General features: G+C 37.0%; 1 protein-coding gene across 2 annotated transcripts in view; it reads left to right on the top strand.

Moving 5' to 3' along the window:
• Positions 1-9,947, top strand: part of LOC139743595 (integrin beta-1-like) — a 159,792-nt gene extending 149,845 nt beyond the window's left edge. For both annotated transcript variants that reach the window (XM_071654080.1, XM_071654073.1), the window contains exons 16-24: positions 80-225; positions 846-918; positions 1,352-1,433; positions 2,794-2,921; positions 4,024-4,116; positions 5,553-5,685; positions 6,644-6,757; positions 8,651-8,841; positions 9,760-9,947. In XM_071654080.1, coding sequence (XP_071510181.1) covers positions 80-225; positions 846-918; positions 1,352-1,433; positions 2,794-2,921; positions 4,024-4,116; positions 5,553-5,685; positions 6,644-6,757; positions 8,651-8,841; positions 9,760-9,822 — 1,023 coding nt within the window. In that variant the 3' untranslated portion in view covers positions 9,823-9,947. The remainder of the gene's footprint in view (positions 1-79; positions 226-845; positions 919-1,351; positions 1,434-2,793; positions 2,922-4,023; positions 4,117-5,552; positions 5,686-6,643; positions 6,758-8,650; positions 8,842-9,759) is intronic.
• Positions 9,948-13,571: the final 3,624 nt, after the last annotated feature.

Here is a 13,571-nt window from a genome sequence, read left to right as displayed (position 1 = left end):
ATGCTGTCTTCTAACTGCTCTATACAAAACTACATCGATATCTAAATTGTTTTCCATTTTTCCTATTCGTTCATTCTAGGAGGCAAACAGTACGTCATGCAGTAACGGAAACGGAACGCTGGTCTGTGGCGAGTGTGCATGCAACGAGGGTCGATATGGCAGCAAGTGCGAGTGTAGTGGGAACGAGATCAACGCGGAGAGCGCGGACCAATCGCCATGCAGAACGTACGTACGAATAAAACGTCACAACAAACATTCGACCAATCAACGTTCGATGTGTAGATCCATTGTTTGTTCCATGAACAAATGCGTCTCGAACGTTACATCAAGTAACGGTGTTATAATGTAAACCTTGTCCTCCCCCTCCTGATTTCGTTTACAATTAAATCGAATATGATTGCATGTCCGCTTTCAGTGATGATTAATATTTTACGAGAATGGTCGAGTGTCAACAAATGAACGCTTTGAATATCGCTCGATTTAGTTTCTGTAGACCGGCATAATCCTTTTCTTGTGACCATTTTCACGTCATTTCGAAAATTTGCAGTTCTGTTCAGTGCAACTTTATTCCTAATGTAAACAAATAAAACCAAAGAAGAATAGCTTGAAATTATAGGGAAATATTATCCTCATTATCACGACGCCTCATTTTCCGAGTCTTTCAAGCTGGTTACAAACAATTCGATCTGAAAGCTGTTACATTTTGTGAGAGAGCAAACTTTCCCCCAGCACAAAACCTGATAGCTGGTTGATGGGGTCATTCGAGAATGGGTCATATACTTTCAATATGTCAGTTGCTATGTCATTTTCATTAAAAGCCAATTTTCCCCTGTGCTCCTATGCAGTGATAACACCACGGTCATCTGCTCTGGCCGCGGCGAGTGTATCTGTGGCAAGTGTGTGTGCGACAAGACAGGAGTAAGTGCGGGCGTTCTCTCTCGTTTTGTTTTGTTTTGCTTTGATGTTGTTTTTGTCTTATGAATTATCAGAAAACAAACAAACAAAAAGACAAACAGGAAACGCTATCACATTATATTGGTGATTCAATGTACATGACGAGTTTTGTTTTTTCAAGCGTGTAAGGGTGAATAATTATTTGGCCTGCGAACATTGTTGATAGCCTCATGGCCTCATAGTCTCATGGTCTGTAAATGCTTTGTAGGTGCATAGCGTAATTACATAACATAAATGATACTATATTGTAGGAAACGACATGTCTTTTTTGTTAGTGTCAGATAATAAGCAATTATGGCAGAAAAATTTATTTTCACATAAGACCCTGTTTACAACTTCATACTACACCAAGGTCACCGTTGTCCCTTTTTTCATTGTTTTTTTTTTTTTAAATCAGAATGAAGATGAAGTAATCTCGGGGTTGTTCTGCGAGTGCGACAATTTCAACTGCCCATATAGCAGGGGGCTACGCTGCGGAGGTAAGTCATGGGTTAAGGCCCCATAAAAGTTGGAAGGGGGAAGGGGATGAGATGTAGCAGTGGTAATGTTACAAATAATGCACGCCGTGCTAGCCGCACAAGTCGCCCGCATGTTTGAGTGGTCTTGCATTTCATTTTGACCGGAATTTTGTGGCGGAAATCTTCGTCGAGACTTCGTAATAATCATGTTACTGCCTAACCGTAATTATACCAGTGTATACAGTGAATATTGCGAGAGAAGCGCCCTCTAAACCCCAACCACCGCCAGCGTTACATGAAACCACCGCAGATAACCTTGTAATCGTTTAACTCATTGTGATATACTTGATATTGTGTAAGGAAAAAGTTTATGTTTCACCTGCACAGTGAATGAAACCCCCCCCCCCCCCCGTTGACTCTGGGGGATATTGGAATGATTTCAACAATCAGTTTGGTTTTTCGTAAGGAATACAATTGACAGGCAGTGTAATCAACGATTCATGACCATATGTAATTTCGACTATTTGGTGCAGATCAATACAACCAATTTCATCAGTTATGATAAGCTAGTCTCCATTTTAAGCTCCCCGTATATTTGCTTACTTGATTCATGAATTATCAATTGTCTAGGTAATAGAGTATAATCACTTCGTGTTTTTTTTTTTATTCCATACCTAGAACCGCTATGGCATCACATTAGTTCTAGCAAACTTCACGCATGTATTCAATCAAGAAAACACAATGAGCTGCCAAAAGACTGAGAAGAGTTTCATTGTGCTGGTATTACAATTTACACTCTGTTGTTACCGACCTTGTTCGAACCATCGTAGCCTCTAGGAATGAGATGACTTGACCTCAATGCTCAGATTCCTCACGGATACGACCCGTTTGATAATATGCGGGTGGCAGGAGGAGTGTACATATCTGGCTGCATGCCTAGCCCGTTCAGAAACATGCATTTTCTCCTTAGTGTGTTATGAAGTAATAACGATTGTAATGATCTTAATGTTCAGTGTGAGGATAATGACGCTGATGAGTATTCTTGTCCTTAATTATCAGTCTGATTCTTCTCCTCCTCCTCCTCCGTTTATTTCTTCTTTCTTCTTCTTCCTCTTCTTCTTCTTCTTCTTATTATTATTATTATCATTATTATTATTATTATCATTTTTATTATCATTATCATTATTATTAGTAGTAGTAGTAGTATTAGCCTAGTATTAGTATCATCATCATCATCATCATCATCATTACTATTATTATTATTATTATGAGGCTAAAGAATATAAAGGGTTTGACAGTTAAGTATTTCAACATTGACATATCTGAAGTTTGAAAGATATCCATAACGTGCGATGTTTGTCTCTTGTCTGATACCCTGCAGGACCGGAAAGGGGATTGTGCGTGTGTGACGTAGCGAGCAGACAACCGAAATGTCAATGTAAGGCAGGGTACGAGGGAGACAGTTGCGACTGCCCGACACGGACGGACACGTGTCGATCTAGTAACGGGGTGAGTGACGGCGGGTGGAGATGGACCAACTTATTGTGACATCATGCGCAGTGCAATTTAGTCTTCAATCAGGCTTGACAGAGACGTTAAAATTTTATCATTATTTTGTAATTGTCTGTGTTTGGTTTCCATTGCTATAGTAAACATATCCAAGGCAAGGCATTCGACACACACTCCTCATTTTGGCTGGCCAACCATATTGTGGCATCACACATCATGAAGTTCTGACTAATCTGATAATCCTTCAACGACTTTAACAGTACTAGATACAATGTATATGAGTTCAACTCTGTCTGTGACACTGCCAAAACGAGTCGTCTTGTTCAATAACGGCGCACCAATTTGTAGTCACAGCATTAGGTTGTGAAAGAAAACCTACTATCAAAGTTTTAAATGTTTTACGACCATCTTGTATAGCTCATGCTAGGGCACAAATTATTTTGTATGCACTATGGTTATTTTGTAAAAGGAAATCTTTGCGGGTTTTTTTTCAGTTTGTACAACATTCTTGTATTCAGTCAACCAATACGTATTCACTTCATAAGATTGTGGAATAGCACCTTCGTATGATTTTGTTTTCTTCTTCGTTAAAGGAGACCTCCGGATGATTTTCAGCTTCTTACATTTGAACAACTATGAATTAGTTCTACTGAGGACAAAGTTTCAGAATTTGTAATAATTGGGATGAAGAATAAGAATATTTTCAAAATTGAGAACAAAATTAATTGCAATTAACAAGGATGATGACATGGCAGAGTCACCATAAGAATGCATGAGAGCTGGGGCTCAAGGAAGCAGAACAAAAGAAGAAGGCATGCATAGATTATACACAGGTGAACTCGCAAGCAAGCGGTATTGTAATGAAATTACACTGCTACATTTCTGAAATGTGTGAACCTCCTATGTCATCATCCTTGTTCAGTGTAATTTGTTTAAGGTTTTTCAAAGTATTATTTCTCTGCTCAAGAACCACAATAAATTTCATAAATCTATACATAGAGTTGTTGATTTATGTACTACATTCTGTGAAATTATGAAAATCGTCTGGAATGTCCCTTTAACGACTTTCTCATTCTTCCTTATCTCTACCTTCTTTCCTCAGTTGGAGTGCAACGCGCACGGCAAGTGTAGGTGCGGTGTGTGCGAGTGCGACGCGGACTCGCAGTTCCAGGGAAACACGTGCGAAAAATGCGCCGTGAGTCACGTGTTTTATTGTTTCCCGTGATACCTGACCATGCTTTGTGTGTGTGTGTATTTTCGTTTTCTTTTTCTTCTTCTAATTGGGGGGGGGGGGGGGGGGGCATTTCATGAAGCGTTTTGTCAGATGTTTTCTCTGACAAACTGTTATAAGCTACTGAAATCTTTGCATCTGATTGGCTGAGAGGAAATTTGTCAGAAAAATATATCAGACAAAACTCTTCATGAAATGCCCTCTGCGTTGGAAATACCAGACAACATTTTTCTTAGTTGTATTGTATTGATGTTGTTATGACAGCTATTAACCCTAACCAGGCCGGGCTTTTTGGCCTGTTCTGTGGCCAGGGGAGGGTTGATTCAAACGCCCTCCCCCCCCCCCCCCCCCCCCCATCTCGGCCGTCGATCGCGCAATCGTCCTGAAAATTGGCCCACATGCATTACTTGTCACGTAATCTACCAAACTATGAAACAAAAAATTGAGTTTTTCATTTTTTTATATTTTATATTAATTAATATGCGTGAAATCATAAATTTTGCTCTAATTCAGAAAATAAAGCTAATGGCATCCTAATTGTTAGTGACATTATTCCTTGTAGCATTCCCAACAATGTACTTGAAAAAAATCTGGTATCAAACTTAATTTCTTGTGTATTCTATTGTTTTATGAATTTTTAATGTATTTCCTTGTTTTTCGACCTTCGCTTTTTTCGTTTTTTTCCACAAAATTTATTACAGAACCTATTTTAAGCATAATTATACTAAAATTAATTAATTTTAGCCATTGAAAGTGAAAATAATCATATCTTTTTGAATGAAGTGAGAAAACTCTATTTGCATAGACTTTGTACACAAAATCACGTTTTTGAGCCATTTTCGGTCTGACAAGCATGTATAACTTTTTGATAAGAGGTCGTGCAGCGTCGTAACGGTATGTCCGATTTTCGCGAAAATGGTGTCATAAGATGTCCGAGACTTGAAAGTAAAAAGTCGGTAATAGTATAAGGAGTAGGAGAAGTAGAAGTAGCAGAATTACACCTCATATCATTACTCTTATTTGAATTATCATCCTTACGGGCGTTAGCAGTTTAATACAAATAAATTATTAATTGTTTTGGGGTGTTTTTTTTTTGGTCAATTTGTGCTTTCACACCATTATCGTCATCATACAACATAAACATTTCCTGTTTGATTATTAAGTGAGACTATGCAACCAATTCGTCTCCGAAAGAAAAAAATGAGAATCTATGAAGTGAGGCTATGCAGGATCAAGGGTCCGCTACAACATGACTGTTTGGACCCTTTGGTTCCAACTTTGTTTGTTTGTTTGTTTGTTTATTTCTCTGTTTGTGAGTTGTTCTTGTTGTTGTTGTTGTTGTTTTGTTTATTGTTTATAATCTCCTCTATTCTGCTGCCCGCCCTCTACGTCTTCTTTAGACCTGTCCCATGGGTGATTGCCACATTCACAGAGACTGCGTGCAATGCAAGATGTTCGGCACCGGACGTCTGACAGACGAACAGTGCGATATGTGTAACATTGACATCGTCAACGTCACTGACGTCACGCCATGTGAGTACGATGAACACTCATCATAAGATTATTTAGCATTCAATGAGTTCCGTTTAAACTTCAGCAAATTTTAAAGGGATGGTACAGTATTGGTGGAGATGAGAATTGGGCTTTTAATTTTTTGCAAGATACCAAGAAAACACTTGCGAAATAGTACAGTGCATACCATTTTAGGAGGAATTCAAAGTTTATTCGATGAAAATCGGGTTTGGAATGACTGAAACATCCAAAAACAAAGTAAAACAAAGCGATCGTAATAAAGTGTGGGTCCCACACTTTACTAGAATCGCTCTGTTTTGGATATCTCAGCCATTTCAAAACAAATTTTCATCAAATGAATGTTGAATTCCTCGTGGAATTACGCGCTCTTTCATATTCCGCAAGAGGTTTCTCATTATCTCACCAAAAAAGGTTAGAAACCTAAAATTAGGTCTCAACCAAGACTATACGATCCCTTTAAATGCAGTGAGTTTTAACCCTTATGGTGCTATCTGCAACTACAGCGAAAAGTACTATACAGTGTAAAAAATGTCTGGAATGGGAAATTCTTGGTACTTGGAGATTTTAATAATTAAAATCACATCGCTTCAGACATTGTAACTCTCTAGTACTGATATGGTGTGGAGGGGATAATTTTAGCAGTGTGAAAAGGTGACGTGAATCCAATAATTACAATGAAATGAATTGCATTAGCTGACACTCATTGTAGTCCTCAACCATTTTGATTTCGGCTCTATAGCATGTTTTTTTTTTCCACCATCAACTTGAAAAACAAAACAAAAATTTACTTTTAAATAGATATCTAAGTTATGACATTTAAATCTGTTATTACTGTTCTTTGTCATTTCCAAGTGCCGTGACCATTGTGGTAGCCTTGGTTTGTTGTTGTTCTTTTAATCATATCTTTAAAATTCCTTGTTTAGTAAGTTTACACTGTTTGTGTATCAAATTGTCGCAGTCATTCAGGATATCCCGGCATGCACGTTCCCCGAAGAGAACAACACGTGTACCTTCACCTTTGCCTTATTCTACGAGAATGAAACACTCACTGTATACGTGGAAACAGAGCAAAGTGAGTAGAATATCTGTTTTTATGCCTCCGCCAACGAAGTGGCCTGAGGCATTATGTTTTCGGGTCGTCCGTCCGTCCGTACGTACGTCCGTCCCTTTTTTTTGTCGATATCTCAAGAACCGTGGTGTGGTTTTACATCAAACTTGGTATGAGGGTATATCCTGGGGGATGATACTTTGTTTGGATTTTAGGGTCACGGGGTCAAAGGTCAAAGGTCACAGGTTATTTTGTGAAAAAAAAAGGTTGAAAATTCATTTTTTTCTCCATATCTCGCAAATGGTTCAAGGTATCTTCATGGAACTTAGCATATATGCTTGTTCCAATGGGCAGTGATTATCTAGGGAAGTTGGGGGTCATGGTTCAAAGGTCAGGGGGTCGAAGGTCAAGGTCAACTCCTCAAAATATCACTACTTTCCTTATATTTATGCAATGCCTGAAGGTTTTTTTTTTTCAACTTGATGTATACATGTATTACCCAATATATATTCTGTGGGAAGTTTCTTGCCAAAAGGTCAAAGGTCAGGTGAAAGTGCTGAATTGCACTTTTTCCTCCATATCTCAAAAGTAACTCAAGGTATCATCATGAAACTTACATATTTATGCATGTTCAACCTAACAGTGATTCTCTTTGGAACTGTGAGGTCAAAGGTCAAAGGCCAGGTTTAGATAATGTTATTTTCCCATTTGATACTGAAATTATACTTTTTCTCAATACCTTGAAAATTACTCAATGCATAAACTTATAAAAGGGTCAAAAGTCAAGTAAAAATCATCAGTTCCCCAAATACCTGCACTCTGACATTTTAATCATTCATCCAATTGAACCTAGTTCTAGGAAAGTGAACATTCAGCACATTTGTGTCAGACCTGTCATTTTAATATTTTGCCAATTGTGTGAAACTGTCATCACGCATTGTCAAGACATTGTACTATAGACCTATTAGGAGAACCGTGCATTATGGCGGAGGCATATCAGTCGCCGTAGCGATATATCTAGTTTTTTAATAATTTGTGTTCACTTCCATTTAGCTAATACCAAACGCTGATAATTTAGTGTGATATTACATGTACTTTACAAATGTTCTTAATTGATCACAATAAACAAAACAGTTTCTTGCGTGCGTAATACTTTGCACTTTGGAAATAGAAATTGACAAATGAAATTATTGAAACAGCAATTTCATATTTCATTGTAACAAGTGGAATGAAAGTAATACAGCAAAATTACAATAAGAAGTGATATATGTTACATTGGCAACTAACAAGCCCATCTCCCAACTCTCCCTAGCCACTTTTCCTAACCCCATAATACGTGCCCCAAACTGTCCAAAACGACAGAAACGACTAAAACTCTCTTGATTATGATCATAACTTTGTTTAGAGTGGGAATGAGTTAACGATTAAATAACCGATTGAACTAACTGACTTAATAAACAAATGAATGAATGAATTCATTTATTTATCAATTGAATGAATGAACAAATCAATTATCAGTTAATAGATTGACGAATTTTGAAAGAACAGATGCAAGATAGGCAGTTGAAATTATTACAGTTCCGTAGATGACAAAATTACTAGACAAATAAAGATGAAATTAAAGTCACCTAAATGAGTGTTCAGAAAATCAAGTAGAACGTTAGTCATGTGATCAGAAGAATCAGAAGTGATTCTCTAATCTACGAGATACTGACCGCCTGTCTCTCAAAAGTACGCTGTTTCTCGGCGTAGCTGGAAGAACAGCATACTTTTGAGAGACATCAGGCTGCCAGTTGTACATTGAATGTAGATACATTGTACTATTAATAGAATGAGTGCAGAAGTGAAAAAGTGAATAAGAATATATGTGTAGTCACTGTCATAATTATGTCGTTTTTCTTCTCTCGCTGTGTATAGAATGCGCTGATGCCAGCCGGCAAAAGATCTTGACCGAGGCGGAGATACGCTGGATCATCATCGGCGTCATCCTCAGCGTGGTGCTCATCGGCATGATCCTGGTCTTCGCCTGGAGGATCTACACCTACCTTGAGGACCGGAAGGAGCTCGCCCAGTGGGAGAAGGAGTGTAAGAAGGCCAACTGGGATGAGGTGAGGAGAGGGTCATCGAATTGAGGCACAGAAAAAAATGCTTACGAAACTTAGAAGCGACAAAAATATCAGGTCCTTGATTTTTTGATATTTAAAATCAGAAGCGGAACAGCAACACCACTACCAGAAGAAGAAGAACAATCCCTCCCTCTTTCTCTTATCTGTTTTACTGTCTGTCTATCTATCTATCTATCTATCCATCTATCTATCTATCTATCTATCTATCTATCTATCGCTCTGTGTTTGTCTGTCTATCTATCTATCCATCTATTCTTCTATTTATCTATCTATCTATCTATCTATTTCTATATATTTATCTATTTATATAAAACATCTAAAAACTCACTTGTTCCGTTAATATCAATAATCCACTGGTAAAGCGCATTTGAACATGAATGTTTATGGAAAATGCGCTATATAAATGTATTATTATTATTATTATTATTATTATTATTATTATTATTATCTGTCTGTCTATCTACTCGTATAACTTTATTTGCCTTTCTAACTCTATATGTTTATTCATGTATTCATTCATTACAATCTACCTATTTATCTCTGCATTCAACTGTTAGTTTTTCCATCTCTTTGTTTGTTTATTTATTTATTCATTCATTTATTCATTTATTCATTTATTCATTCATTCATTTATCTGTATATCTGTCTATCTCGTTATCTGTCTTTAGTCACGATTATCAAAAACGTTTATTTAGAAGTTCATCAAGCGGGTGGTCAAGTTAGTCCATTCTCCACACACATACTCCCTTACATTGTACATGTATAACCCTCATGCAGATATGAGGTAATTCATGAAATACATTATTTTGATGAAGAATTCCAATAGGAAAGCACTTGAAATAAATTTGCACTTCAACGTACTCATAACAACCTTTTTGCTCCTTGTTTGCTTTTTTACAGATGGACAACCCGATCTACAAACCGTCAACCTCAACGTTCGCAAATCCTGTCTATGATAAATAACGCCACGTCTTCATGAAGTTTGTATTTACCTACTGGACTGCAAACGCGTGTTCCGAAAGCTGAACCAATATTGTTCTCAACGTATATTATACTATACTTCTAAGAAGGAATTGACTGTGGGAGAAAAAATGAAGACATGAAATTCCTGGCATGCCTGGAGAACCTTTTCGGCTATTGATATGTCAAGAACAAAAGAGTGTCATTTCACTCATGTATACCTTCAAACACGACTGAACTAAGACTACTGTGGCCAATCTTTGCTAACTAGGTGTGTTTACGGCTGTAGCTCCGATGTTGCAGCTACTGTGTGTCTGTTCCACGGTGTATTAGTGTACACAATGTAAATACGCGGGAAATCACGCTGTTAACGTCATATTTTGTATCAAATTAGCCACGGAGGTAGCTTGGTTTTTTTATATGATATCATACAACAATGACAGAATTTAGTTGATATTTTTTGTGCTTTGTAAGAAATGGTAAATAAGATAAATGGCAATTTAGAGGTTGAATCTTGTTATCTTTCGTATTTTTGTATGAGATGAAAATTTAAATCGGTGGCTAAAGTTATTAAGCGTTTCACCATGTAGATAAAAAATGATTTTTGAATGATTATTGAATTGTATTTTTTCGGTGAAGCGGACAGCTGGTGTTATTTCTTTCTTTCTTCTTCTTTTTTCATCTTTTTCTGCACGGACGGTTTTATGTATTAACGGGTCGCCTGAACAGAGAGATTGATTTTGATATTTCGTTCTTTTTTATTTTCAATGCTTCACATGTCTGTATAATATTTACATCCCCTCCCACCTAAAAAAAGAAAGAAATAAGGCAGCATATGTTATCTCTGTCGATGTTTTAACCGTAAAAATATATCAGCCCAGCTGACTAGAATTTGGAGGTTATACATCATACCTGAACTTCTTCTTTGGAGTATGCTGTAACATTAGTGATTGAGATGGTGTGCCATTCATTGTAAAGCGAATCTTATATCTTGTTCATTTCAATTTGCTGGTGTGTTTCTTTTCCTGCACCAAGGCTAACGTAGAGGATAGTAAAAAAGAAGACATTGATCATTCTTCGTCCATTATTTATAGCCTAATATTACAATGCGCACGCATTTTTTTCTTCCTGTTTCCTGCAGCTTGCTTGCTTGCTTCGTGCGTGCTCCTTAAATTATTTCGGTTTGTTTGAAAAACAGCTGGGAGATCTAAACAAATTATTTCTCCGTGTTTTTTTAACCGTATTTTTGTCAGGAGTCAAGTGATTTTTAACATCGATTTTAAGTTTTATCTGTTTACATTTTTTCAGTAAAATACCTTCTTTTCTGATGTGCCTGTCTTTATCGTTGTTTTGCGGTTTGGCCCATTCATGCGATTATTTATAAAATCTACATATTCAGCAAGTGTTTGATTTACAGTTTGACTGAAAGGTTTGATGTGAAAAGACTGAATATAACAACATATATGCGACGGACATATTATATTAAATTCAGTTTGGGATTTTTCTGTTTGTTTGTATAACTATTTTTGCTGTCTTCGTGTGGAGGGGATGGTCATCCACACTTATCAATACATGCCGAACATGAATTATTATTTCCAATGCTTTGCAGCATTTCTTCAGTTGATACAAGTTTCCAATGTAGGGAAACATACCATATATATATCATTCTAAAATATTATTCTGGCAACTAGTATCCTGTGCGTATTTGAGTACCGCATCACAATAGGTATATGCGAAACTCTTCCAAATTAACATCTTCAGACCTGGCGTCTATAAGTTTGTCCTGTGTTTGTTTTGATTTCATTTGTTTGTGTTTTTTTTTTCTTCTATCATATCGTACCCCCGCTATCCTTGTAGGTTGAGTACCTTATATTTCCCTTCCTTGATTTCTACTGTCATTTGACAAATTGTTTGATTCTTTCTGTGAGGCGATATTGATGTTCAAATCGAAGATCTTCCATGATGAGTCGGTGTATGTGTTTAAAAGAAGCGCGTACCATGTTTAAAATCAGAAACAAAAGAAAAAGACAAAAAAAGACATATTGACCGACATTCACAAAGGTAATTTAAAATATGTCCATGGATTCTAATAAGTCCATGGATTCTAATAAGTCCATGGATTCTATAAATCATAAACGCGTAAGTATTAAGTACTCCTGTCGCATTCCGTATACGCCAACTGACACCTGAAAGTATACGGCTTGCAGGCTGTCGTATGGATTTGTGCCGTACGCCTATTTCCTGCTTGTTTAGGCCATGGACTAAATTTTGATTAAAGATACCTTTGTAAATTCGGGCTGTGTCTTTGGTGCAGTTGTGACTATGCTGTTTTGGTGTTAAGGTGTTCTTCGGATAGCGAATAAGAAACAGATTTATCCAGTAAGTGAAAAAAAAAAAAAAACAGCTGTTATTGCGTGTATCTATTCAGCCGGATTTTCCGTTCTAGATATTTCTTTTGTACATCAGTGCATTATCATAGTTATACTTCGCTGCGACGATTTACAATCCAAAACTCACGGTAATCATAGTGTAGATAATAGAACATAACAGGGCAGCTGCTGCGCATGGAGAGTAACGTTTTACAGGTTGAATGCATGTGTGTTTGAATGTAATGCGTGTTTTCTTATTTTGTGCAATTTTACCACTGTGAGAAGTTATTGGCCTGGAAAGAAATACATTTTTATTATCAGTACATGCAATGATGATCAAAGTTAACCAAGACTCCTTCGATCTGCACGTACATGTTATTGTGTTGTGTGCGACATGAAAACTATTCTCCATTATTATTATTATTGTCAACAATGACCGTAGATTATTATAGTCACTAGCAAAAGAAAATTTCATGGCAATTGTAGAAGATGTGAGCAAATGCTAGAAGTCGAACTGAGAAGGAAGATAGCTGCGGCAGTGACCTTATCATGAAGTATGCGGGATATGATTATTATTACTCATCTTGGAAACATAGGGGGAAAAAATGTCTTCATATTTACACCCAGACCGCTTATCAGTTGATACAGTTAATTTCATTTGTGCTCTAATTGTCCTCGTCAACCCAGAGCGGTCATAATGTAATTATGTCATGTAATGTAAATGTAATTAGTCGTTTTACGGTACTCACAGGCACAGACGTGCACACAGACATGCGCGCGCACACACACATACACACACACATACAAAATGGTTGCGTTTCTGTGACGTTTAGCACTAAGCTTGATAAAGGCAGTCTCATGTTGCCGTGACAATATTGTTAATTGAATTATAATCATGATAATGTTAAATGAAATTGTTTGTCCCCACCGTAAATGTTCTGACCTTGTGCGTCGATGTGAACTAGGTTTAATGTGGAAAACTGTTTCTGCCGAATTTTTCTCTCTTACACTGTACCGTTCGGGATCGTATGCCCATAATCATAGTCAACATACAATAATTATATTAATTTTCTTGACAGGTCATCGTCGTAAGATATTTCATTATCAAAAGTTGGATTTTTAATACATCTGTATCATAATTTCATGGTGAAGACATATCTGAAATAAAAAGAAGCAAAGAGTAACTTGTACAGCAAAATACCACCTCGAGAAAAAACAGCAACAAAACTGGCTACATTTTGCTCTAAAGGGCTCATTGTTCAACATTTCTGATATCCCAAGTGTGCCTGTAGACTCGCAAATTGACTGACAGACGATGACAATTTCGAACAATGTAACAGTGATGAGATCATTGTACTCTTAAAGAGAATCAATACTGTGATT

Source organism: Diadema antillarum, unplaced genomic scaffold, assembly GCF_040938485.1.
Source record: "Diadema antillarum isolate AM-2024a unplaced genomic scaffold, OU_Dant_1.0 scf00000034, whole genome shotgun sequence".
Lineage (NCBI taxonomy): Eukaryota > Metazoa > Echinodermata > Echinoidea > Diadematoida > Diadematidae > Diadema > Diadema antillarum.
Note: the sequence above shows the minus strand (reverse complement) of the source record. Positions and strands in the feature narration are given on the sequence as shown.